The sequence below is a fragment of the Hippoglossus hippoglossus genome, chromosome 24, assembly GCF_009819705.1.
Source record: "Hippoglossus hippoglossus isolate fHipHip1 chromosome 24, fHipHip1.pri, whole genome shotgun sequence".
Taxonomy (NCBI): Eukaryota; Metazoa; Chordata; class Actinopteri; order Pleuronectiformes; family Pleuronectidae; genus Hippoglossus; species Hippoglossus hippoglossus.
In genome coordinates this window covers 8776053-8801827 of record NC_047174.1, presented here as the reverse complement: position 1 = coordinate 8801827, position 25775 = coordinate 8776053, and the positions used below count along the sequence as shown (strand labels likewise).

The 25775-nt window shown below is 40.8% G+C and overlaps 2 protein-coding genes across 4 annotated transcripts; one reads left to right on the top strand and one right to left on the bottom strand.

Annotated features, from left to right (window-relative positions):
* The first annotated feature begins 645 nt into the window (after positions 1-645).
* On the top strand, positions 646-11029 carry acp1 (acid phosphatase 1). Of its 3 annotated transcripts, XM_034580156.1 has the most exons (7): positions 646-798; positions 1703-1776; positions 2593-2706; positions 2767-2880; positions 6978-7039; positions 7825-7930; positions 10770-11029. In XM_034580156.1, the coding sequence occupies exons 1-7, from the start codon at positions 756-758 to the stop codon at positions 10845-10847; spliced, it is 591 nt and encodes a 196-aa protein (XP_034436047.1). In that variant the 5' UTR covers positions 646-755; the 3' UTR covers positions 10848-11029. The 3 variants fall into 3 exon arrangements, with proteins under 3 accessions (XP_034436047.1, XP_034436049.1, XP_034436048.1); XM_034580158.1 differs by lacking the exon at positions 2593-2706 and having other exon boundaries at positions 647-798; XM_034580157.1 differs by lacking the exon at positions 2767-2880 and having other exon boundaries at positions 647-798.
* Positions 11030-12776: 1747 nt separating this feature from the next.
* LOC117758251 (ALK and LTK ligand 2-like) lies at positions 12777-19304 on the bottom strand. Its single transcript, XM_034579779.1, has 6 exons — positions 18501-19304; positions 17544-17924; positions 17051-17104; positions 16851-16931; positions 14845-14919; positions 12777-13750 (listed from the first exon to the last, which is right to left on the bottom strand). The coding sequence occupies exons 2-5, from the start codon at positions 17833-17835 to the stop codon at positions 14855-14857; spliced, it is 492 nt and encodes a 163-aa protein (XP_034435670.1). The 5' UTR covers positions 17836-17924; positions 18501-19304; the 3' UTR covers positions 12777-13750; positions 14845-14854.
* Positions 19305-25775: the final 6471 nt, after the last annotated feature.

Genomic DNA, 25775 nt, shown 5'->3' with positions numbered 1-25775 from the left:
CAGGTGGTAAATCTTTGTAACATTTGTCTCAACAATACCATTTTGCTGGTGAATGAGCGCAGGATCATTTTAAGGAACATTGCATTTTTGAAATTTCAGTGCCAGTTTAAACAGTGAGCAAAAACTAAATCTTGGTTTATTTCGTTTGTTTTATTATTTTATTATTGTTTTATTATGTGTCTATGCATTGGTTGGACGTCACTCTCGGTGGGGGTAAAAGGGACTGATGTAGCTGAGGCGAGTGCTATATTCTCCAAACAGAGAAATAGATGAGACTGGTAACATGGGGCACACAGTCTGAGTACAGATCCATTATCAAGAGAACGTGTGGCAGAAAGAATGGGTGTCACTAATCCACTAAACAAAACAGTATAGTACAAACAAAAGAAGCATATGTGCTGCATACAGTTATTTGAGGGAGGAGAGAGGGACATAAGTGTTATGACGAGACTGGGGCACTGTGGAGACTTGCAGACAAAACATCAACAACTGTGAAACATCATGGAGAGCACATGTCTGGTAGACCACAGAGAGGGTCAACATGCTGCTGCATCACTTCTGATCACAATGAAGTCTCTGCTGAGTCCATTTACTCAACAACTGCGAAAGAACTCCCATGGATTACACGAGTCACTGCGAACTGTAATTCAATCCCAACCTGACGGGGGCAGCAACGTGCCGCAGGGCAGTCGGTCTGTCAGAAATTTACAAGAAGGCGGCGAAGAAGAAAAAGGAGGAAGAGGAACATCAGGAAAATGGCAGAATCTAGCACGAAGTCGGTTTTATTCGTTTGCCTCGGTAAGAGACGTCTTTTCAATATAACAGAAGCTCGTGTTTAAACTGTAAACACATACTTCCCTATTCACAAATGAATAATGTCGTAGTAATGTGTTAGCGCGCTAACAGCGCTAGCGCAAGTGTTTCAGCTAGCTACATCGCTCTGCTATTAATTAGCGTCAACACGGAAGTAATAAAGTTTATTACTGTAACTGATTAAAGTTATTTTGAAACGGCTGCTGTTTGTCTGCGTGCGGCAGGGACATTACACAGCTCGTTGAGCAGAAACGCTGAGTAACGCAAAAAAAAGTTTTGGTCACGTTTTCCCGTAAATTGCGTCATTTTACGGCAGGTCAGAGTCCAACCAGGGAGCTGCTCGGAGGTTTTAATTCTCTCTGATCCCGGAAGTGGCTTGTTACTTTAAGGAAACGTGCAAAAATACGTACGAAATTAAAGCTTCCGTCCGTATCAGTAATGTGTATTTAACGTAGAGTATAAATGAGTCACTGTTGCAGGGAGTCTGTGTTTATCAAGTGACCAGGCTGCTGAAGCAAGTGTAAACAAGGCTGCAGAGATTTCCCGGATGTAAGCTTCTATAAGACACATTGAGATTTGTGAATGAGCTTTACAAATATATTGTGAATGATTGACATGGAATGACATCACTTTAAATGACCACTGACTGCCAGCTCTTCTACGTTTTTTTTATGTTGCATGAATAATGTGTCTCATGCTGTTTTTAAATGTGACCTGCTCACTGATCTCTGGAGTTAAATATGTCTATATCACTGAAACCTGTATGATGGAAGTGACTAATAAACGTGAATCTGGATGGACAAAAAAAGTTTCTGAGGTTAATATCCAATGGGACTCATTTAAATTTATACAAACATAACATTTTGGTTTTGGTTTTGGTTTTGAACAGGCAATATTTGCAGATCCCCCATGGCTGAAGGAGTCTTCAGAAAGATGGCAACAGATGCTGGTGTTGTTGATAAGGTAATGTCATCATTACTTTGTTATTGCATAGTCGAATCCTTGCATGCATATTTTCTAGACGTTAGCAACAGGAATAATATAAAGTGTTAGGAATGCACAACCAAAAAAGTTGCTTCATTTATCATAAAACGCCAGAGGTAGAGACAAACACAATGTGCTGAAGCTAATACTTTAAAAGTTATAGCTCTAACTTAAACCTTCAATCTTGCTTTATTGATTGACTTTGAGATTGGTTAACTCCGTACTCCAATTAGCTTTTCTTGATGTCATTAGCTGATGGGTTTCACATACTTTTTAAAATCTCCACTGTGAAAGTTTGAATTATATATTCAATATAGACATGGCCAATAAAAGGATTTGTTATTAGTTAGAAAACTTAGTTCACTATTGTAACTTGAAGATGAATAGCTGACCATACTCTAGACAAATGCATTACTCAAATGTTGATAAGCTTATTTGGCTCTCATTCTTTCTTTTTCCACTGTATTACATTTACAGCTAAATTATTAATACATCACTGCCAACCAGCAGCTTCACTGTTAACTGATATTGATGTGAATTCAGTGGTTATTGGTGGCATATTTAAAAGAACCATATCTAAAGTGTTGGGTGATAATATTTATACAATGAAATTTAAAGAGTTTTATTCAGCACCTGGTTCTTTAAAATATACTCTGTATTTATCATTGAAATTATGGTGAAGTTGTGATCTAAGTGGTTAATACAGTACATTGACACAGTATGTTTTAAACTATAGTTAAATAGTTCATCATCATCAGACTTGTGTTATTGTTCCCCATGCTCTGTGCTGCCTAGTGGAGGATAGACAGTGCTGCCACCTCCACCTATGAGATAGGAAACCCACCAGACCAGCAAGGCCAAGCCTGCATGAAGAGGCATAGTGTGCCAATGGGGCATGTGGCCAGGCAGGTATGAATACCCTTTCCTATACATGTTTTAGCAGTAGTCTTTTGCTTTCTATTGTTGCAGTGGGTCATAGACAGTGGTGCCACATCCGACTGGAATGTAGGCAGCTCACCGGATCCCCGTGGTCTGGCCTGCCTCAGGAATCACGGCACTGAGACAAGCCACAGGGCCCGACAGGTACAAACAGAAGTCCCGTGGCTCTTCTCACCTCATTGACGCTTGTGTGTATGAGTGAAGTTGGTAGGATAATGGCTTCTAGACATTTAGCTGCTGTTGACACTTAGCACATAACTAGCACCCTTTCAATTTCCTTTAAAACAGGATCCCTTAGATTGTGGTTTTACTGAGTTTAACAAGTTGGTGATTGCTCTATTAAAACAAGTTAGGCTGAACTGCGGGTAAACTGAATAGAATGAAGTTACCTGAAGTCCAGACACGGGAGATTCAATGTCACGAGCCGGCCTTTGTTTTGAACTTGAGCTTAGACTCTGTGTTTCCCATTATATTTTAAAAGGACTCCTTATGTGTTTGAGATAGTTTTTCCTTTTTGGAACCCTTCCAAAACAGTGTCACCTTTATTTACACTCCTCACAATGATAAAAAAATGACCACTAACTTAGTGTTGTCTGCTGTCACCCTCAGAATAATTCTCACAACTTTTGTGGCCTGGTCAGCCATCAAAAACAGTGTTAAACTGTTTAACTGATTATATTAATCATTCAAAATTGTGTCGGTTAACGGTGAAATGGTTAATGTCGAACATCCTAAGCCATAACAGTTTATTTGCTGCAAGCTTCTGTTTTGTGATTTCTGTGTTTTGCCTTCTTTCCCTGTCCTTCAAGATTTTGACAGTTTTATTTGGATCTTGGATTTATGCCTGCTCTCCTCTATATTTGTTTGCCTGTTTCGACTGCTCTTTGTTTTTTCAGTATTTTCTGCCTCATTTCTCCGCAGGCCTTGTCCCTTTTTTGTTTTCTATTAAATCAATAAGCTCTGTCTGGATGTCTGAATTAGGCCCCTTCCCTGTTTCGGAGAAAAAACAAATACCATCGATACATTGTTGATTTGTGCACCAGAGAGAATGTGCTGACATGAGCCTTTCTCAGATTTCTCCTTGTTTTTGCTGATATGAATCAATACTCTACAAAATAAACGATGCAAAAAATGTATTTTTTCATTTCTAGTTATTTATGATAAAGTTCATGGTCAAACTGAAATATCAAGCCTCTGTTACATTTACAAGGGTTTGATAACGACGGCTTGGGAATGTTTGCATATTTAATGTTTAATATATCGGTCGATACATTAAATCCATATTGGTCAAGCTCTAGTAAAAACAATACCCTGCTTACACAGTTATGCTGGTATGCAGGGTGATTAGAGAGGCAACCTTCATTATTAAATGTTTGCTTTGGTAAAGTAGTTGGTGTTTACATGCAACTTTAACTGCCAAGACCAAAAAAAATGTGTGAATATTGGTGGGAACTGTGATGTTGTTTTTTTCCGTACTAGCTTCCAGGTTAATCTGGTCTTCACGTCTGTACCCCAGCTTGAGACGTGTGATGTTGACTTTTTTCCCCTCTGATTTGTCACCCATCTGTATCTGGTGTTGTTCGTGTGTTTGATTGTCTGTGAAAATGATTAAGAGCCTCTTGCTCAGGCTTGTTTTTTATACTGCTGTGCAAAATGATGGCACCCGTGGCGTGTATGAATTACTGATGAAGCCAATCAATCACTGTATCACATTGCAGCATGTGTTTTAAATCGTGGAAAAAGGCCTGAAATTACACCAAGATGTTTGTCCATGTAGGGCCTTCAGCCCGTATGGTGTGCTGGTTTATCCTCAGTGCAACTCCTACTCCCTTTGCACTTAAAACACTCTTTTTATGTTTCCCTGAGAGAACTTGGAGGTTTCGCCCTATGCTTGAGATCTCATCTAATCTCCTCAAAGCAAGGGAGAGGCTCAACCCTTGGCTTAAACCCAGCCAAATCCACACAATGAGCTTTGACAAGCCTTTTCTCTTTTCCCTTTTCCTCTATCAACCTTTTTCATTTCTATCACTGGCTTTTGCTCCCACCCTCCATTTCCCCCCCGTTTCTGTCCCCCAATTTTTTACTTGGTGAACTTAATTTAACTTCTGCCCCTGCCAGTATCCGAGCAAACTTGACAAACGGGAGATCACTTATTTATAACTTATTTATTTAATATACCAGTGGTATTCAGAAATAAACAAACTTGTTTGTTTATCAAAGCAAACATGCCTTATTAAAGAACAGTTAATGTTGATTGTTTAGTGCATCTCAGAAAGTCTCAACCATTAGATTGGGACATTAGATTTAAGAGAGTTGACATTTTTATTGCATACTTCAACATGTTATTGTTGAGTCAACATTTGAGGAATGAGCATCACCTTTAGCCAAAATGTAATTATACTGTTGTAACCACATTCATTTCACCTTTCGTCATTGTGGTTTGGATGTTAGAAGTGAAAATTCACCGACTTCGAAAGCGTCTTTTAATCTATAAAAATGAGGTCCTCTCTTAGCGCAATGATGTAGGTGCAAGATACAAGTATTTAATAATGTAGATGTTGTAAGTTACAATACAATATGGCTGGTGGATGAACAGATAATGAATGATAGTATAAGAATATGATAACACTACATTATATTATAAACCATTAATTTAATGTTAAATGTCCAACGGATATAGATTTTTCGTGGCCGATGTTGATACCGATATATCGGCTGATAGGTTTATATTAAATAAAAATTGGCAATTATTCCAAAGATGTTTTTATCAACCCCTTATGGCAAAGAAATGTAATTGAGGCTTAAATATATATTTTCTACATTCCAAACGTCTGTCCACATTATATTGATAATTGTAAACAGCAAATGATAATAACAAACTTCCAACAGCCAAAGTGTTTTTCTGCATCGTTTATTCTGTAAAATAAAAGGTTTCTTTATCGGTCAACCGGGTTGTGATTAAAAAGGATCTTCTTTAAAATCATTCTTATTGAAAGACTTGTTTGGTTTTGTTATTGTTGTAGTTGTCAGCCTTGTGAGGGAGGTCTGGTTGGGGGGCTCGCATTAGGCTTCTTCAACAGCCTTATACAGTTCGTGTGAGAGCGTGATGTAGACAGAAGCTCAGAGATTAGCACCGTCTGTAATTATACATGCCAGAGATTACCACTGTGTGTGAGAGAAAGGGTGTGAGAGTGTTCAAATGGAAAATACAATGATCAGACTCGATTGGCTACAGTCAGATGTTGTAGACCTTGTACGACTTCACAGACTCACCAAACATCTGTTTATTCCTCTGCTGTTAAATGAATGTCAATCTTTGTGATTCAATATGTCTATAACTCAACATCTGGAATATTGCAGGAGGTCTATTCATGTCTTTTTTTCTTTTGTTCCCCTCTTCTCTCAGTTGTCCCTTGTTTGTCCCCATCCTCTTTGAAGCATTCCTATAAATTGACTCTCAAAACCCCCTTAAAACAGTTCCGGGTACTGTGTGTTGTTCTTATTCATTTCTTTTCAATTGCTGCTTGTTCCATTAAATCATCCACCGAGCACAGTGAGGACTTTGCACAGCTCCCCTCCACATGTTTACAGATGTGCAGCTTAGATCCCTTTCATAAGCAGTTTGCTGGCGAATCCGCAATCGTATCAAAGCTGTTATCGTTGAGATTTCAGCCCTGGTTGAATTGGCCACACCCGTTGGTTACTGCGGTAACAGCGAATATGGGTTTTTTTTCTCCCAGAAAACAAAAACAAAGCAATCACTGCTGTGTCTGTTCACTACACAGCCCAACAAGATTTTTTTAACAAGTAGTTCAGACGGCATTAATTGCAACCGCGATCTGATTTCCTGCTGTGCACAGCTCGAGTAGTTTTTCCTCACAACAGCAGAGCAAAGTTTAAGTTTGCTACCTTGCTGAGAAGGATCAACTATGCATGTTCTGCAGCTCACTGTGGCTGCTTCTCATTGTTTTAAAGCTTGAAAGCTTCAATGTGAAGCAGCTGCAGGAAATCATCGGTTCGCATTGGCGGCCACTTTAAAGCTACCTTGTGTAATATTTTTGTAAACAAATTATATTTACTATCCAAACTCTATTGCGTGTATCCTAGAGGTCTAACAAAAATTGTTGAATACATTTGCACCTGCAGATCTTCCCGTGGGAGTGATTGGTTTTCACTGAGTAAGACTGAATGCGTTTCCTCTGAGCCAAAAGTAATATTTGCCTTGTCCTCCCCGCTTCCAGGTGACCAAGGAAGATTTCATGAGCTTCGACTACCTTCTCTGCATGGACGAGAGCAACTTGAGGTACGATATTTCAGCCTGCTGCAGAAAGTGTTTGTTTTCTCTGCGTGTGTGCATCGCTGGTGGACGCGCAGTCGCCGGAAACACTGGTGTCATGTGTTAAGTGTCCCGTCCTACTAATAAATGGTTCCCTTGGTTTAAAAAAACACATTTGTCCCGAAAAGAGGTCAGAGCAGGTTGGCCCGCTAACGCTGTTGACAGTGGTGTGTGTGTGCTACTTCACACACTCGTGAAAGTGTTGGTAACATTGAACTAGAGCTAACTCGTAGGTGAATGCCTCCTTTTAATGAGCAATATCCTTTCTTAAGCTCTTTCCAAAGGTCAAGGGGGAGGGATATTTTTTGCTACTTTGAACGTTTAGGGATCATTTTGAGATCACATGCCTATGGCAGATCTGATCTGTAAGCAGCTTACTGAGTTCCTTGGGTGCCTCGTCTTTGCTCCTTGGGCAGTTTTTTCCCCTTTCTCTCCCACATATTTCTTTCCTCCACAAATGCTAAGCTGACCAGACTGAGAAAATTAGACTTTGTCCAAGACAAAAGGCTGATCAGTCTGTGTTTAGTTTGCTTTACCAGAACTGTTGTTTTGAGTGACTGTGTTTTACTGCTGTGGGAGGAAGTCTATCCTACATGCTTAGATATTGTATATTTAATAATATTATTTATCTATTATTTAAAGTCTTTTGATATATATTTGTTCTCTAGTCCTGACATCACATGTTAGATCCCTATGTGTTTCCCTTGCTCCCTTGTCTTGTGGAGTTAACATGCTTTCTCTTGTCTTCACAGTGAGTTGAATAGGAAAGCAAAGTCTGTGAAGAACTACAGTGCAAAGATCGAGCTTCTTGGTTCATACGATCCTCAGAATCAGCTGATCATCAAGGACCCTTATTATGTAAGTATTCAAGTAAAATTGGAGACTCAAGTTTCAAGCTTCTTTTTTTTTTTTTTTCTCCATACAGTGTTTATGACAATGCTGATGTGAAGCAGTTAATCTCAGAACACGCTGACATGTTCTTTTATTACCATGAACCACTGTCAGTCCCTCAATCACGGTCCCACCGCTGTAAAAACTGACAAGTTCACCAAATGTGAAAAATGTGTGTGGCTGTAAATGTTCCCCGACGATGCACGACTTCTAAAGAGTATGGAGCGAGACTGTATTCTAAGAAAATGTGTTTTTTTTCTTTTATTTCTCTTTGGAGAAGAAGTGGTATTTTCAGTATGAACCCATGGACATGTTGGTTTTAGAGTTTTTTTTTAAAGATTTGTTGACAATAAGTATAAGACAAATAAATACTTAATTAACCAACCTGATAACACACGTTCAAATGGTTGCTACTTAAAATCGATGCTTACAGTTATGACTCAGAGCTTCCTGTACTCTTTTTCTTTTTTGCTTCAAAGAAATGTTTTGAAATCGAATGCATTTCTTTAAAAATATTAAATACTCTTGACTGCACAACAAACCAGAGTGGAACTTTATCATGAAGTATTTTTAATTAAGTGGACGAGTAACAGAGTTTAAAGTCAAAGTTTAAACACTCCTAAACGTTGTTGTTCTACTTCATCAGGACTGGAAAAATGGGGTTTGATCTGATGTTTTGATTGATAGTGAACTGGCAACCAGAGCAAACAACAACCCCTCAAGTGTGTCATCACATTTCATTTAAATGTTGTCAAATTCTTATTGGAGCATGGAGGTATTTACCATGTTGTCTGAGTGTTGCCCACCTCAAAACAGTGACATCAGAGCACAGGAAATAAATGGGATGGCGCTCCCCTCTACCATTACATACCTCTACCAAACAGTCCCCTTAAATTCAGTCAAGCTGCACCAGATTACACACACTCATAGATATCAGTCCCTTAAACATGCCTGATTTCTTTTGTCAACATACATGAAATATTTACAGAGAGATTGGTAAAGATGTCAAAAAGGCATCAAATGTTCAAGAAAGTGGGGGAAAAACAGTTTGATGGTGAATGTGAATCGTCATGTTATCCTTCAGCACCTGTTTACATATCAGGTTTAAAGGAAGAGGAAAAGAGCAGGATATGTTTTTACAGTGGACGATGGAGTCAGTTGCAGTTGATTTAAAGATCTGCACAGATTCAGTGTTCGGGTGCATGTGGTCGCTGCATGGAGACACATACACAGGGAGCGATTGGATCACGTCCACTGGCCTTTTATGAAATAAACCACACCACAACAAAACAGTAGAGTGGACTGCAGTAGTAAAAATGGCAGCAGGCGGTTCCTTGCTCACTTGATCCAGAATAAATGCCAAAATTTAAACCATGAAAGATGTGTTCTGCAGCCCTCCGAGCCCACTAAACACTACAATAAATCAATTAACTATTATTTTATTTGTGTGGACATGATTGCACAAAGTGTTTTTAACTATTATTTTATTTGTGTGGACATGATTGCACAAAGTGTTTTTTGGTTTCAGATCGGTTTTCCTTTTCACTCTTCATGGCTCAGTCAGGCCTTTTTGGTCCTTGCGTGCTGTCTCTGCAGTGACAGTCGTGCCAAATGATTTGGACGTGGCTCCATGGCTGAGACTTATCATCTCAGTTTATGACTGAGAAGAGGCGACATGGGGAAAAGTAGACGGAGTAAATGTTGGACGATTTTAATGTTTGATTTGTAATGATAAGTTTTCAATACACACTTCATTTGAAAAAATGGTGTAACTTCCTAGGGGCATGCAAACTTTTTCTATTTTAGTAGTTTATATAAATAAATGGTAATGATGCTTGAAAAGTTAATTTCCTGTGTGGTCTTGAAGGAGAATGTGTGTGACTCGAGCTCTGTTTATAATACTGTTATTTGTGGCTCTGTTGTGGAACCAGAATCCCAAGATGAAACAGTCATCAGATTAGTGATGTGGTTTGGAGATCGGCCGTGGTCGACCACAATGTGTGACTGTAGTCAGTTGTATTAATTTGTATCATATTTGAAAAGCACGTTTCTCTCTGTTGAGATCAGCAGACGTTTGTCTATGTGTCGCTCTTTCTGCCAACGGTCAGTGCGGTTCGGACACTTGGAAGATTATTGGTTTGTGGTCTCCTGCCAGCAACCACATGCCATGACAGAAGAGTGTACGGCCAACGGAGTGCGAGTGAAACCTCTCAATTAGTTTTGAATGGATCGCGTGAAAAGAAAACATTGGAAATAACAGAAAATGACTCAACTTCTGATAATCGATTCATCATTGGAGTCATTTTTCAAGCAGAAAAGCAAAATAAATCACTGACCACAGCGTTTTGAATATGAATGTTTGCTGCATTTTGTTGTCTTAACTGAGTATCATTGATTCCTGGACTGCTGGTCGGTCAAAACAAGTGAAAATGTCATTTATGTCACTCTGGACAATTGCGATGGGCTTTTTGACTATTTCCTGAGATTTTATAGTATCAACAATAACTATATTGAAAGAAATAGGAAATGGAAATAATATTTAGCTGCAGACTTAGTTGTGGTGCTGTTTTGAGTGGAAGAATATTTTTCAAGTTTGTGAAGATGACTCCTCAATATGCCAAAGAAAACAGGTAGAATCACAAATCTATGAGTTTGGCAAATAATCTAAGAACCGTCATCGACTCATCTTGTCCGAGCATCAAATCCCCCAAATATGATATTTCTGACAACACTAATGATTCATCTATAACATTTTATCCTGAAATCTGTCTTGATTTCCCTCTTTCCTTTTTGTTTTGTCTCTTAGGGAAGTGACGACGACTTTGAGAAGGTGTATGAACAGTGTGTACGCTGCTGCAAAGCGTTTCTGGCGGCAAACTCCTAACGTCTGAGGAACCATCATCCAAATAATGTTAAGGTTGTCACTCACGCACTTAGGAAGACGCTTAAAGGCCTTTATCTCATTGTTGTATGTGTTACACAAACCACACGTTGTGTATGTAGCAATTCTGCGTGGACGAGAGTGTAGACTCGTCTATTAAAAAAATAAAATAAGTTTAATCTTTATCCTTTTGAACGAGTCTTTTTTTTTTTCACATTATTTCCTGCAGATCCTGGATATTCTGTTGGATGCCCGATCGATATTTAAAAAAAAACACGAGTCATCGGCATCGTTGTTCTTCCTCCTCAGACACAAACGTCGTTCTTCTGTGCCCCAAGCACCACTTACTATCTAAATGGCGGTAATTACACGAAGGAGGACTCATCAGTGGCAACACAAATTGCCATTCTTTGTGATTCCTTTCACAGTAGTTAGTCACAGAGTTGTAGTTCCACCATAGGGCTGTAAAACATTAAAGAAGGGTGAAATTAAAGGGGAGATGAATCAAATGATGACTGGAGGGTTTGCTGAAGAATTTAGTTTTAGGGGGGGGGGGGGGGGGGGGGGGGGGTTCCATGTCTGTGTATCCGTGCCAGAATTAAAGCCATAACTGGAAAGGATGTGTGAGACGGAGCTTAACTTTCCTTTTAAAAACCTGAGATATACGAGTATTTTGGAAACATTGTGGTCATGAGGCTTTGTAGTTTCCTAATACCAGGCAGCAGCAACCTGTATTTCATCCAGATATACTGTTTAATTAAGTGTCCATTAAAAACAGTGGCGTCTAACTGAAAGAAATCAATTTAACACAGTTGTGAAAATGCCAAACTAGCCTGTAAAGTTCACCCAGCACTTTGTATGTTTTCTTGTTCTTTAACCCAAACAAATGAGTGTTTCTAACGAAATACCCGCTCCGTAAAATATTCATTTTGCAGCTGTTGGCATCCTGGGGTCTGAAGCTGGAACAGAATTTAGTTTGATGAACTTACAGACTAAAAACAGAAGAGACATATCAAGAAAAATATATTTAATAAGGAATTGTGTCTGAATCAGGCTGCTGAGTTTGCTAACTTTTTTGAAGGAAGTGCATAGAAAAAAGTAGTCTCTACGTTTGAGTGGAGAAAAAGAATGAAGCAGTTCACTTAATTTTCATAAGTACATGTTAAGTAAATGTCCGAGTCCCTTTTTACATCTGTTGTTGTGGTTCGAACTAAACAAACTGAAAGGTCTGAAGGTCCGGACCAAACAAAGTCGGTGTAAAAGCGCTCTAACTGGATTTGATGGAGTTTTTGACTTCACAAAGTAGAATTTCCAGGTTATTTCAGTCATTTCAATGTCATTTTCAAAATGTAAAAGGAAAATCTTGCTGTGAATAAGTTCAACTTTACTCTCAACATTTAGACTTTATGCCTGGACCTAGGAAGAGCCACAGATTGAATCCAACTCAAGACCTTTCTTACATCTCATCCCTTTTCTTCGTCCTCTCATCTCTGCTGTCTCTATCACATGAAGATAAAAGCATCCTCCTCAAATGGAAGATATATTAATGATCCTCACTCAAACTCATTTAAACCCAAATCTTTCCATTTTTCAGTTCTGGGTGAATCCACTGTGCTGTCAACAGTGTCTGCTGAGCGGATCCTTTTTAAAACAAACTTCTTTCCCAGTGTGAAGATTTATGTGCCTGAAATATGCTGACTGACATTCTTGTGAGTTTTCACATAAAAAAAATGGTTTCGCAACTGCCTCTATTTTGAAGAAAGCACACTCCACTCTCTCTCTTGACCTTTTTTTTTTTTTTACTGTGCATCTATGAAAGCAGAGGGAAGTTCAATAAATCTGCCGTCTCCAGTCATGTGGTCACTTGGAATTCCTCATTTTGAGACTGGATTGTGGAAGAAAGCGCTGCACAAGACAACAAAGACCATTCACTGTTGTACCAATCTTATAATTTATTTAAATATATTTAATTCTTAAATATACAGTGTACACTGTATATACGTATTCAACACCCATTCGATAAATGCCAGTCACTTTAATTTATGGTAGACAGGTGGAGTCCTCTTATGATTTGTTTTATACAGTATGTACATGTATCTGTGGTCGTGGCCTACGTGATGTGCAGTGCAACCTTGTGACGCTCTTATAAATATACACCGTACCACGATTCTTCCGAGATCCACGGGAGGGCTGTGGCTTACAACCGCCACATCGTCGCAAAACATGTCTCACAAAGATGCGGAGAAATGTTCATGCAATTAATAATTTAATCACAGCTCTTTCTCAGTGTGAGCACAAGTGGGTGAAACTAAGGCGTGAGTGCCAGCGCGGGGGTCTGTGAGAACGTTTAGTCAGTGTAATAGGTAGTACAGTAGTACGTCTGGGCTCAACCCGAAACACTCACACAGAGCAAACCAATCGCAGAAGGCGAATCATACTGAAAATAGTACATTTGGAATTTGCTCTTTCCGTCAAAGAAACGAACAAAATAAAAAAATATGCAATCCCTTTTTTTTTTTTTTTTTTTTGATTTGACATCTTTTTGTTTTTTGGGATGGCAGCAGGAAAAAAAGTCCCCACGATTGTTTCCGGCTCCTCCAGTTGTTCTTTTTTTCCTTCAGTTTCACCGTCTTTGTCTTTAAATCTTCATCTGGTTTAGTTGCTTGGTCGCTCCCTCGTGGAGGCAGCGAACCATCGAGGCCCAGTCCGAGCGGTGGGTGGCAGTAATCCACGCGTCAACAGAACAGACCTCACTGAATGTCAATACTGTGCATAATATCAGTCGGGGATGGTCAAGGGTATTTTAAGCTTCCCTCTTAGTGTCCAAGGCACTTTTTTTTTCTCCTTCGCTTTTTTTTTTTCTTCCTTCTTCTTCTTCTTCTGGAGAACACATGTTTGGCTTCAACCTGCAACGACAAGCAAGAGAAATTCAGCGCTGTCTCCAACTTGGCAACACCTGACAAAATCTTTCCTCCAAGAGCAATTGTGAACAACAAACCACTGATCTGCTACTCTCACTGTGCGGCGGCTTGGGGCTCTGTGTATTGATACATGACGCAAATCTCCCCTGTGAGCGGTTGTCTAACTGTCTCAGGAAAAAACTTGATATTTACTCTGTGAGCTTATCCAATTATTTGCACGGGATTCTGCCTCAATCTTGGAAACAGTATTTGGATCCAGTGCTTCAGAAACAACTGCAACACAACACTGTAAAACTACAGAATTACAAGTTTGAATCTCAAAAGATTGAATGTAGATAATGTCCAAGTGAGAACCTGACTGATGAATCAGTTGGCCGATCAATACTGTAATACTATATGCATATTTTTCTTCACTGTGTACTCGGTAAGATAAACATTTTTATATCAGCGCATATCAGCAAACATAAACACAGATACCAATATGAGCCTATCACAGACATATCTGCGTTTATGTTTGCGGATACAAAAACTTTAATTAAACTTTGGGTTAGAGTTTATATTTGTATTTGTTTTATTTTTAATAGTTATTTATAATAAGGTTTAAAGTTAAACTGTAAAATATCAAAACTCAATTATATTTCTTTGTCATAATGACACCCCAGATATCTGTATCGGTCAAGCTTACTAATTGTGTAGAATGGCCTCTTTTGGAGTATTTTGTTATCATATATAAAAATGTATTATCATTAGTGCATTACAATTAATTCGTAAGCAGCATTTTTGTGCAATAGCTGGTCCAACTATTTTTTAATATCGATTTCAAAACCCCTGAGAACCTTAAGCATGTCTTCTTATTAAGTCATCTATTTGTCACTGTTCAGTATCTCCATCAGTATTTATACAACCTGAAATTGTTACTTTTATTTAAGTTATAATCTGAATCCTTCTTCTGTTGCTGCTGCTTCATCACCTGAACTTGAATCACTTGACAGTTTATCATGTATCACACACAACCCGGCACTTTGACATCCACAACAGCGTAAACAGCATAAATGTTTGAGGGGAACATATCGTGGTACCTTGTGTGTGCTACCCCTCCGTGCACCGCAGGCTGCCAGCTAGCCGTGTGAGAAGCCGCGCACATCTTTTCAAGTCTGAGAAGAGAAGAGGACACGGAGAGTTTAGCGAGCGGCCCCTCATTTCACACAGTGGTTTGACCCTATATAAACAAAGTCAATTTTTATAGTCTGAGGGTGATTTGTTACTTCTTTAATAGGGCGGGTGTGAGAACCCCCCCTGCTGCCGTACCACCCACACATCCACGTACACCTCCCAGAGGAGGCAGACTAGACTCACATTTTCAACTTATGTTGCACACAGGGTTTGGAAGGACCAGAAGTATCGGGGTCCCACAAGGAACCCCACCACACACACACACACACACACACACACACACACACACACACACACACACTTTTGAGCACATACATTGGCCAATACTAGCTTAAAATCCATGTCAGCCATAACCCATCAAGCAGGAATGTCAATGTTATATCGGCTAAATGTTGCTATTAAATCAAACACATGGGTTTTACAGTGATAACAATTAATTAGCAATTAGTTGTACGTTGTGTGAATGTGATCAGGGATCACATGACGTCTTTCCAGCCAATCATGCTTGAGGATGTAGGAGACGCAGACAGCCAATCAGAGGTGAAGCTTGAACTTTCCCACGGAGGTAAGACCAGCTTATGTCAACATATTCTTTTCATGTGACTTGTTTTGTACTCGTTCGTCTAAACGTTGGCGATGTGTTTTACGAAAATATGACAATTTGAAGCCTCTGGTACGAGATTTCTACATTTCCCATGTGGCAACGCTGCTCAGTTGTGTGTCTGATGGTGTGTTTAATTGCGGCTTTCACTGGATTCGACGGGCAACACCTTGCTGAGAACGTGACGGGAGGAGGGAGCTGTGGCTGTCCTAGCATTTGTCTTTTGGTCCGAGATGCTGTTGCTATAGTGCGCCAGCTAGTGGCAGTAGATATTGAAGAAGAGACAATTTTTACCTGCCAAGATTCCCCTTTTTGCATTTTACCTTCTTTCTCTCTCTCGTGTCTCTTTCTTTTTCTCTCTGCCTCCTCATCTCTTGCTTTCCGACTGCTGAGCTCTGCTTGAGGCAGTCTTTTAATTTGTGTCAGTAAAGAAAGTTAACAAAACGTCAACTGATATTTATATTAAATGTTAATAGCTTCCTCTGGGATAATCATGCAATGAAAATGAAAATATCTGTACTTAATTTTGATGTGCATTTGAACCCTCCATCCGTTATGAAGATTTAAGACTCTGATGGATGGAATTAACGTTGGCCAACTAGCTCTGTAATTCACTTAGGCCTAAGTGAAGCTGGCTGGATCGCATCATGATTGACGGGCGCTGTTTGGTGTGGTGCGACTGCACAGGAGCCATTTGTCAGACGTGTGGGAGTGAATCGTATTGAACAAGCAGCCTGCTTGTAAAAATGTCTCTTTCAAATCAGAAGTTTTGACATGTCACAGCAGGAATCGCACAGGTGTAAATCACAAAATGACACATGGCTGAATTCCATTAGTACAGTTTCAGGGGTCCTGGTGTCGTGCACGCCGGCTCACAGTCACGTGTCTCACTGGGACACTTGATGGGAAACACGGCCGGTGCTAATGTTTTCTGCAACACCTGTGGTTTCCCCACTGCGACATGTCAAAATGTGTGCCGCGGGAAAAGGCCTGTTCTCCAGTTACCTGGTCGCGGATTCAGCTGCCTGATGTTTGGTTTGTTGACAAAACATTTTGTACGATTATTCACTCGACAAACACGCAATGACGCTAGTGATCAGATATGAGAACGTACGTTATCTTGTCGTTGAGCAACATCTTTGCATCAACGTTTACTGAGTAGACGTTGGAGAAAAAACAACCAAGAAGCAGACTTTGGTGACCTTTGGTGATGGGCATGGCCATGAAGAGGCAGGTTAACATTTGGCTAACATCCTTCCTCACATTCATTACTGCTCATAGTGTAAGAGGACCAGTGTAATTGCAGCTTACATGCAGGCGTCGTGCATTCTCTGGTGTGGTGGTAGACTCTGTACACTTGCTGCCTGCACTTAGGATGGAAGTAGAGAGGACCTGAAACGAGAACAGGCTTTTTTAGGACATTTCCAGCTCTGCATGTGGCCACCTGCATTAACATGTGTTTTATAGACTTCCTCACATTTGACACACAGTCGTTTTCAGTGACGTCTTACCTGTTATATGTTTTAGGAATTTCTCCTTCTTTCTGACATCCCTAGGGAACACAACTGTGGAAAGAGAACAGACGAGGAAGCAGTGTCAGGTTTGCAACAATGCAGCACCACTGTTTGAATCTCATGCATTTTAAAGTTTAGAAGACATGCATTTCATTAGAAGGCTTATAAGCATTGACTTTCTCATAAAACAGCCACCGCATCAACCTCAACTTCCGATGAAGAGGAATTCTGCCAGAAAATCATTAAAGGGTCATTCCACCTAAATTACAAAAGAAAATCTCAACTCCAATCACATATAATCATAGGGATACCACCGGAGGCAAGTGAGGAGATGGTATTGGTTATTCTGGGTGCACCAACCCTTTAACTCTATCCCCTGTGACTTCCAGTGTCTTTGCAACATGACCATGACACATATTCTCATCCATCATTACGCAGCATCCTCCTGAGATCCAACATAAGGGTCCCACCCAGACGACGAGCCACTCACCGACAGCCTGAGCGCCTCTGTCTGTTTTCAAGTTGCGTAAATCCTTTGGCCCCACCGGGGACGTGTGCGCCCGCGACGTTAGCGGGGATTCCGTTTTGGCGCTGTGTCGACTCCGGCTATCCTCCACGTGTTTCATGATCTCCACCATCCGCCTCAAGTCCACATGCGCCGCGCCGCCGCCGGCTGCGGCCGACCCCGCGGCCACCGAGGGCGCGCTCCGGCCGCAGTGGCCGGTAAGCGTGCACATAACTAGCACCAGTCCCATAGTGAAGTGCTTGCGCAGTCCGTTCATAGCTCCCGTGGAGTTGAGAAAACGAGAAGAGGAAAAAATAAAGTCCTTATCCAGCGCCTCTGGGGAGAATACAAAGTCAAACCGGACACCTGCGGGAGAGATGGAGGAGACCTGTCAAACCTCATATAAAGTTTCTCATATAATGTACATTTATATGACCCATTAAACCCACTGAGACCACTGCGAGGAGGGAGTTTAATTGCCCACTCATATTGTTTGACATCATAAAAACTAAGATCCGACTTTGACTGTGGACCACCACGATTTACAAACACATTTCTTAGTTTAACTTCATGTTGGCAACATACAAAACACTCAATTGGACCAGTTTGTGCACTTTTACGCAACAACTCTGAAGTTAACGATTCCCTGAAGGAGCCTCTATTCACACATCAAACATCCCACATCATGTTCTTGGTAATGCAAAAGTTTGGCACGTTGTGGTTAAGCCATGGCTACTCCAAGGTTTTGGCCACAACATCATGTTTGGTAGTTGTTGTGGTGCCTTGTAAACCTAAATTTCTTTTGCGAGACACATGAAGATAATTTACTCTAGATCCTCTCTCAGAGAATCAGCAGCAAGATATTTGTAAAAGCAAATTGTTTAAAAAAAAAAATGATATAAGTGAAATAGATGAAAGCTTCATAAAAGTGTAGACTATTACCTTCACAACTATAGAACCTCCTCAAATGCGGCTCCAAAGTCCCGTGCGTCCAGCAAGGATGAAAATGGAGATAAAGAACTGTGCGTAACTTTCGCGTGTAGGTTCCTGCTTCTGTCCGGTCCGAAATACGTCCTCTTGAATTCTGCTCTTATGTTGGAAATAAATATATCAAAGCATCTGAAGTCGTACGAGCAGTCGCTGAGCATCCGTGGCCATCCTCTAAACACCGGTGGACTGTGGAGGGGAAGAGCGAGGAAGAACAAGAGGAACGATCCACTGGAGCCCGTGCGTCCCGTGTGCGTCCTCGCCGGAGCTGTAGATCGGTTCTCCCTGAAGGAACGCTCACTTTTTATTCTGTCTCGCAGCCGCGGTGACCTTTCCCTCGCGGGTTACTCCGCCGTATCTGCAAAAAGAATATGACGCACCACTGGCACTCCACAAAGTCCACTGGAGTTGACTGACCATCACTTGAGCGCTGCGCGTACTTCTCTGCGTCCCCCTCCTTTTCGCGTCTCCATTTATCTGTGCGATACGCGGTTACAGGAAGCCTCCCTTTCCAACTAATACTTCCACTGAAATTTCCAACGAGCCAAGCAGATACAGACATCTTAGCGGAAGTACTGCCCGAACCCGTTTGTGATTCTCTTTACCCCATTTAGAGCCATTGCGCGTTTTACGGCCCTCGGGGGAGTTGAAACCCAACTCCGCAGCGTTTAATGAAGATTCTTTGAAAAATGTTAAAGAATCAGCAGTATAATTATTGCTCCACAGTTTTCTGGTCAGAGCCTCCGACTGCACAACATAGTTGAGGTTTTTTCTTCTCACTGGAGATTAGTCCTGCACTAGTCGACTGTGGTTGGTACAGCTTTCTTTAAGTCAGGTCGTGCAATTGGATCCCCTGCCCCCTGGCCCCCTCCCTCAAATGATGCAGACTTGTGGGGCTTGAGTTGACTATACTGCGAAACTAGAAGCAACCCTGTGTTTCAGATTTCTGAGCGTTAAAAACTAAGGCAGCCTAACAACTCCAAAATCACCAACTTATAACTGAATTGCAGCAAAGACCCCCCCAAAAAGTTTCGTTTCTTTATCATAGATTTTCTTCTCACATTTTTTTTTTCACCTTCATCTGATCATTTCAGATTATTTCTTACAATGACTTGGATTTTCACTTCATGGCTGAACTTCCTGACTCTTGTGACCGAGCATGAATTGAGAACCTTGGTGCTGAAAGGACAGCGCGCACTGTCACCCCCCCCCCCCCCCCCCCCCCCCCCCCCCCTCACGCGCCAGATCACTGATGCGCTCGAGGGAATTTCAGCCTGTACAACGTCTTCCAGTACATTGGTGGACAGATTGACTTTACTGATGAATTCTATCGATCACCATGATGACAAACAAAAAGTAACGGATAATTTGGTTTTTCTGGTGATTCACAGCAGGATGAGTTATTTCTCTGTGTCTAACTTTTATTTGTTGTTCCGGTGACACTGTAAAAAACGTGTTTAGAAAAACTAATTTTATAGGTTTGGAATATATATATATATTTTTTGAGGTTGCACGGGTTTTTACGCACGGCCAAACGGATTGGTCAGTTTGCAGAGCAGGTATGTGGAGAGAGAGAGAGAGAGAGAGAGAGATAGAGAGAGAGGAGGGGTGGGATGGGAAGAGGGGAGACAAGCCCTTGACAATCAATTTTTACGACAGTTGTCCACACTAATAAAGTTGTTAACAGGGTGAGACATCTGGAGCATGAACTTTGACGCGCCTGTGGCAGAAGTAAGTGAATTAAATTTTTCCAAAATGAAACGACTAAGGTCATCATCATCAACAATATTGGAGCTGTACGCATGAACCCTAATATCATTTAACAGTTGTAAAACATTTTAATGCATAATTAGAAATGCATGTAACCCTTATAGACTTTGGTATACAAAATTTCCCTCTGAAAAGAGACTTTTTTTGTATTTTTTGCTGAATCCAAACATGCATTCACTATAATATAAGAGTGAATAGACACTACTTTGACTCTGTATTTAAAAGCAGTTTCAGCAGGGGGCGTCATTCTGCAGTGGCTGCACATTTAAAAGCATGTTAAAATGATGCTCTTTGCGGTCGTAAAACAGGGCTCCTGTCTGTCCACAAAGTTTGAAAATACAATAAAAAGACTTCACCCTGTCATGCCCGCTTTCTCTGGAACAACCTCTCTGCTCACATCAGCCTGTCTCACTTCATTAATTCAAACGTAAAACTCCTCTTTATGCCTTAACTTCTCAGTAACTTTCTTTGTTCCCTCAAGCACATAAGTGTCCTCCTCGTCTCTCCCCCTCTCTCATCTTTGTATTTGTTTCCTTCTCCTCGACATGTGAATGATGGTTTTACTTCTTCTTTGTTGGCGTTTGTCTGTCCTCCGTCACGGGGCCCACAGTGGAGAGGTGGCCATGTGGCTCAGGTCCTCTCTGTTGGCGGCACGTTGAAGCTGCTCGCCGTACGCCCAGACTGAATTCTTCTTTCCTGTTTCCTGAATTCTTCTTTCCTGTAAGCTATAATGTTTTATCCCGATTTTGCATACCGTAAATCTACTTCAGCATCGATTGCATGTCTGCCTGCTCTGGAAGAGGGACCCCTCCTCTGGTTTCTCTTCCATTTAAGTGTTTCTTTGAAGGAGCTTTGCATCGACCGATTCAGGGGTCAAGGACAAGAGGAGGTCACAATGTCTCACAGATTTTTAATCACCCTGAGGCTTATTTGTGACGGCCTATATAAATAAAATTGGACTTGACTGGATTTTGGTCCAAAATGATAAATACCATTTTGATTTGATTTCACTCTTGAAATGTTTCCATATAGATAGAAAAAGAAAGTTCCAAAAGGAACCAACATCGATTTGGATCACAAAATGTAGTGAAGGGGTCACGTCGGGTCTTTGAACTCATTCTATAGCAGAGGTTGAATGTTAAAGGTGAAAGAAAAATGGATGATTATGCAGCATTGTTTTTGTTAAATAGCTATTATGGCAGAAATTATGACATTACGAGCATATAACCCTGTTTAACCCAGCTCCTATTCTCATGTAGTTGTATTACCTAAGTCAATGAGTCATGTTCATATGATTTCAAACGAACCACATGTGGTAAACCTCAGATGCGGTGCGGTGGCCTCTTCTTTCGACACACCGATTGTCTCATTCTTCCTTTCCTCCTGAAATCTTGCTGATAATTTCCTTCTTAGGGACACTTTGATTAATTAATAAGAGGATGTTGTGGTCGCCTACCAGTGAACGTGCCTCTCTTTCCTGAGCTTCTTGTCTAAAGTGGAAAATGTCACTTCCCCAAGGTCTTACACAAGTGTGTGTGGTCATCTGATTTTGGCCAGAGAGAAAAAAAACCCAATTTCACATCTTTAATCGTTGATATTGAAAATAACTTAATTTGTGACGTCAGATAAACTGACCCCACTGTTGAAAATAGAACTGATAAAACCCTGGAGTGTACAAAGCACTGAGAGGACCTGGGTCTGATTTAAAGGGATAGTTCACAGAAAAATTAAATCTCACTCATAATCTACTCAAAGCAAAGCTTAGAAAGTATTCTCTTCCTTTTCTTTCTATTTTTTAACAGACGGGCATAAAATGTATTCCCAACCACCTTTACTGTAACTCCTACACAAAACATCAGTGTCCTGCTGCCGATATCTAAGCAAGACTTTGCATCCATGTGTTTCTGGTTAAAGAAAATCCGAGCAGGGGTTGTAGCCAATTCAAAGGTCTGTCCACGGACCTGTGTTTGACTTGTGTTTTGGGAAATGTCCTCATAGCACTTGAAATGTTGCTTTCTATGCAATATTATTGTGCTTTGTCAAACTAGTACTAAAGTTGTCCACCTGTTCCAAATGCGCCTTTTGCTGTTTGCCATTGTTACAAAAAGAAAATGGGGGTATTGGGTTCACAGCAGCTTATCCATATATCTTCTCAGTCGACACAATTCCCACGGTCCTCAGAAACACACCCGCCAAGTTTGAAGTCAATCAGATGAGCGGTTCCTGGTAATCGAAGACCTTGATTTATTAGGAAGATGTTGAGTTTTGTGAAATGCCGTCTTATGAAACGCGGCCGTGTTTTGTCCCTCAGTGCCGTATAAAATACATCGTGACTTATTAGATTCCTATTCCCTTCATCTCTCTCTCTCTCTCTCTCTCTCACTCTCTCTCTCTCACGCGCTCTCGCTCTCCTCTCAGCCGGTCAGTGGTTGGACGGCTGTTACCTCACTATATCTTGAACACAGTGCGGCCTGTACATTGCCCCGCAGTTGTTGAGTAAGTTAGAACATCTGGACGTTTTTAGCCACACGTCAAAACGCTCAGCTTATAGCTGGATACAGCTGTGTTGGAGGGCTACGATGTGTTAGCACGCTGCTGCAGCAGTAAAAGAGTTTGACAGCTTAATAAATCCCCCTTGTTGTTGAGATTACGCATTGCCGTCACCAATTAGGTGGTGCGATGGTTTTCTCTCCCACAGTGATAATTAGAGGAGCAACACATGTCCAGCATCACCAGGTTCTCTCTGACAGAGCTATGTGTTGTATATGTGGTAGGATTGTGGCCAAGTCAAATCTGCAGGTCAGGTCAATGTAGTAATGCACTTCTGTAACACTTTGGACTCATCGTGGATGATTTAACAAGTGTTATAACTGATGCAACAAAACCAAATGTGTCCCATTTTGTTAAATTCCTCACATATACCGTATATGAAGATGGCAAACGTGTCGCCACTTCCTCCCATTATTCAGAAATGAAGCCAAAATGCATCAACGCTACAATTTTGCGCATTTGGGGCCAGAGTCTGCCAAGTAGCGATCAGGGATGGAGCCACGGCAAGGTCCCGCCAATAAAGACGTTTGACCAATTGGCCGTCTCGGCAGACAGTCTTGATGTTTGATCGCAAATAACTAATTAAAACCAAACTTACTTAAACATATATTGGTATGATGAGCACTACCTCAAATGACAGAAACCATCTTTGAGGGAAACGTATTTGACATGCACTTTGACTTTTGTTTTTCGTCCATGTCCCATCCACAAACATAGAGGAGGCGAGGACCTATACTGTAGCCAGCCACCAGGGGGTGCCATACACATACAAGACGCCAACGTAGATGTCAAATTAGAAAGACAAGTTTCGAGAAGTTTTGGTGATAAGGGCCAACACTGGTGTCAACAAAACCATGTGAGCGGAATTTGTACCTCATGTCCTGCCTCCAGTGACTCTACACGCATAGCTCTGACCTTTAATGTGTCTGGTCGCAGAAATCGTGTTTAATTTAATGAGATTTAATGCAACATGGAACAAATTATTAAAAGGCTCATTCTTCCAAACAAGTGTTTTCAGTTACTTGTGGCTGATCAGCCCTTTATCCCTGTCTGTGCTGGAATGTACATGCTGTGCTTGACTGACAGCTCCCAGAGAGATGTGTGGGATGGAAATACGAGCTCCACTACTTTTGACAATCTTTAAAGTTGACCTCTTTTCCTTATCATCTGCCATGTTACAATGGCTGATGCCCACATTAAACCAAAGTTTTCAAATAATAGGGCAAATGAGTGTAAAAGCTCAGGTGTCAGACTGCTTGAAACATGAGTTTATGTGGTTGGGTTTCTTACCTCCTTCTGTGCTGAGCTGATGGATTTCCTTATACAGGCGTCTCCCAGCACAACTCATTCTACCAAAACAGTTTACTTCAGTATTACTGTCCTCCAGAATACTAAAAGAGAACGTGTGTAACCTTTTTCCGGCATAAACACCGACATTATCAGGACCAGACCTCACAAAGAGCAAAGCCCGGTCCAACTGAGGAAAAACATCATTATTGAGGTCCTGGTTAAGGTTAGGGATGTGACTTGTGGTGAGGTTAAGCATGAATTGGTCATGGTTAAGTGTAAGGTTTTGGTTAGGCAGTCCACAATGAATGGTACTAAAACTCGTAATGAGGGTAGTTGCACAAACGTGTGTTTGTGTGTGTGTGTGTGCGCCTGTGTGTGTGTGTACAAAATATCTCACCAAACTTGGCAGTAATAATACTTACTTTGATAGATCAAAGTTGAAGTCCAAGGGCAACAAAATAAAACACATTTCCCACGGTACCTCCACAAATATTTGGACTAGAGGGATTCTAAAGCTAATATTAGTAAATCATTCTCTATCATATGATATCATATATGTAATGAAACGAAGAAGTCATGAATAAGTAAGAAAATAATGTTATGTTCAAGTTATCTCTGCATCCTATTGAACTACAAACAACATTTTCTATAGATAAAAAATAAGTCATAAACATATGAATGAAATCATCATGACTCTGATATGAAGTAACACAATGACATCATATTGTGTGGTAAAACATTAACTTCTGCAGCCAATAGAAAGAGACACAATGTACACAATGTATTTAGATTAACCAGTCATTTGTCATTATATGGTACAAATGATGTCATGATGATGTCCTCACGAAATGGCATTATTACAATATATAAATGTTAGTGTTGCCCGACTGGAATTTATCCTGCGTGCACAGGATATCGCCGCTCTGATACTTTTCATTTTTAAATGCAAACAGGTTTTTATGAGCAAAACTTTTTCCAGTTTTCATGTGAGACAACAATAGAATCAAGCCTCACATACTTGAGGGAGAACAAGTGGAACGCTGCTTGCTAACATGGTGGGGAACCCCTGGTCATGGTCTTGTCACGCGACTGTATATTGTTTACAGGGAATCTGAAAGTACCCATACAAATAATGTGAACCCAAAAAATGGAACATGCCTACATTTTCTGATTGCATTGTAATAGGAAATCAATATAGCATACTCCTCCTCATTCCCTCCTGATTGGAAAAAATGCATGGATGAAGAGGAATTTCCTCTTTGTGAGATACACATGTTTGTTATTAGAGTCTAGGAAGCTGAAATGAGAGTAAACTGTTCCCTGACACTCGTGTCGGGAGATCAGGCTTCTCTGTTGTGTTTCTGGGGTCGATTGTTGACGGTGACTGATCAGCACCACCGGTGAAATCTCTGTCTGCCTGCCAACCTTGCACTCCTTACTTTCTGCAAGTATGAGAACACGCTCCATGCTGTCTGCAGGGTATTTTAGGTCAAGTCCTACATAATCACGGATGGAGACATGCAAGTCATGTTAAAGCACACACAGTAGGATCCACAGGGTTGACCGTAACATGGGCCGAGCATGGCCGATGGATTTCTAAGTGCATCGCGGGAACTATTA

Bases quoted from the DNA above. Each gene is read 5' to 3' on its own strand.
- acp1 (XM_034580156.1), top strand. From the start codon at position 756: ATGGCAGAATCTAGCACGAAGTCGGTTTTATTCGTTTGCCTCG. The intron at 2,707-2,766 runs GTATGAATACCC...CTATTGTTGCAG, and splicing joins TGGGGCATGTGGCCAGGCAG to TGGGTCATAGACAGTGGTGC. The intron at 7,040-7,824 runs GTACGATATTTC...TTGTCTTCACAG, and splicing joins ATGGACGAGAGCAACTTGAG to TGAGTTGAATAGGAAAGCAA.
- LOC117758251 (XM_034579779.1), bottom strand. From the start codon at position 17,835: ATGAACGGACTGCGCAAGCACTTCACTATGGGACTGGTGCTAGTTATG. The intron at 16,932-17,050 runs GTAAGACGTCAC...TTCTCGTTTCAG, and splicing joins ATTCCTAAAACATATAACAG to GTCCTCTCTACTTCCATCCT. The intron at 14,920-16,850 runs GTAAGCTGCAAT...TTCTCTTCTCAG, and splicing joins AGAATGCACGACGCCTGCAT to ACTTGAAAAGATGTGCGCGG.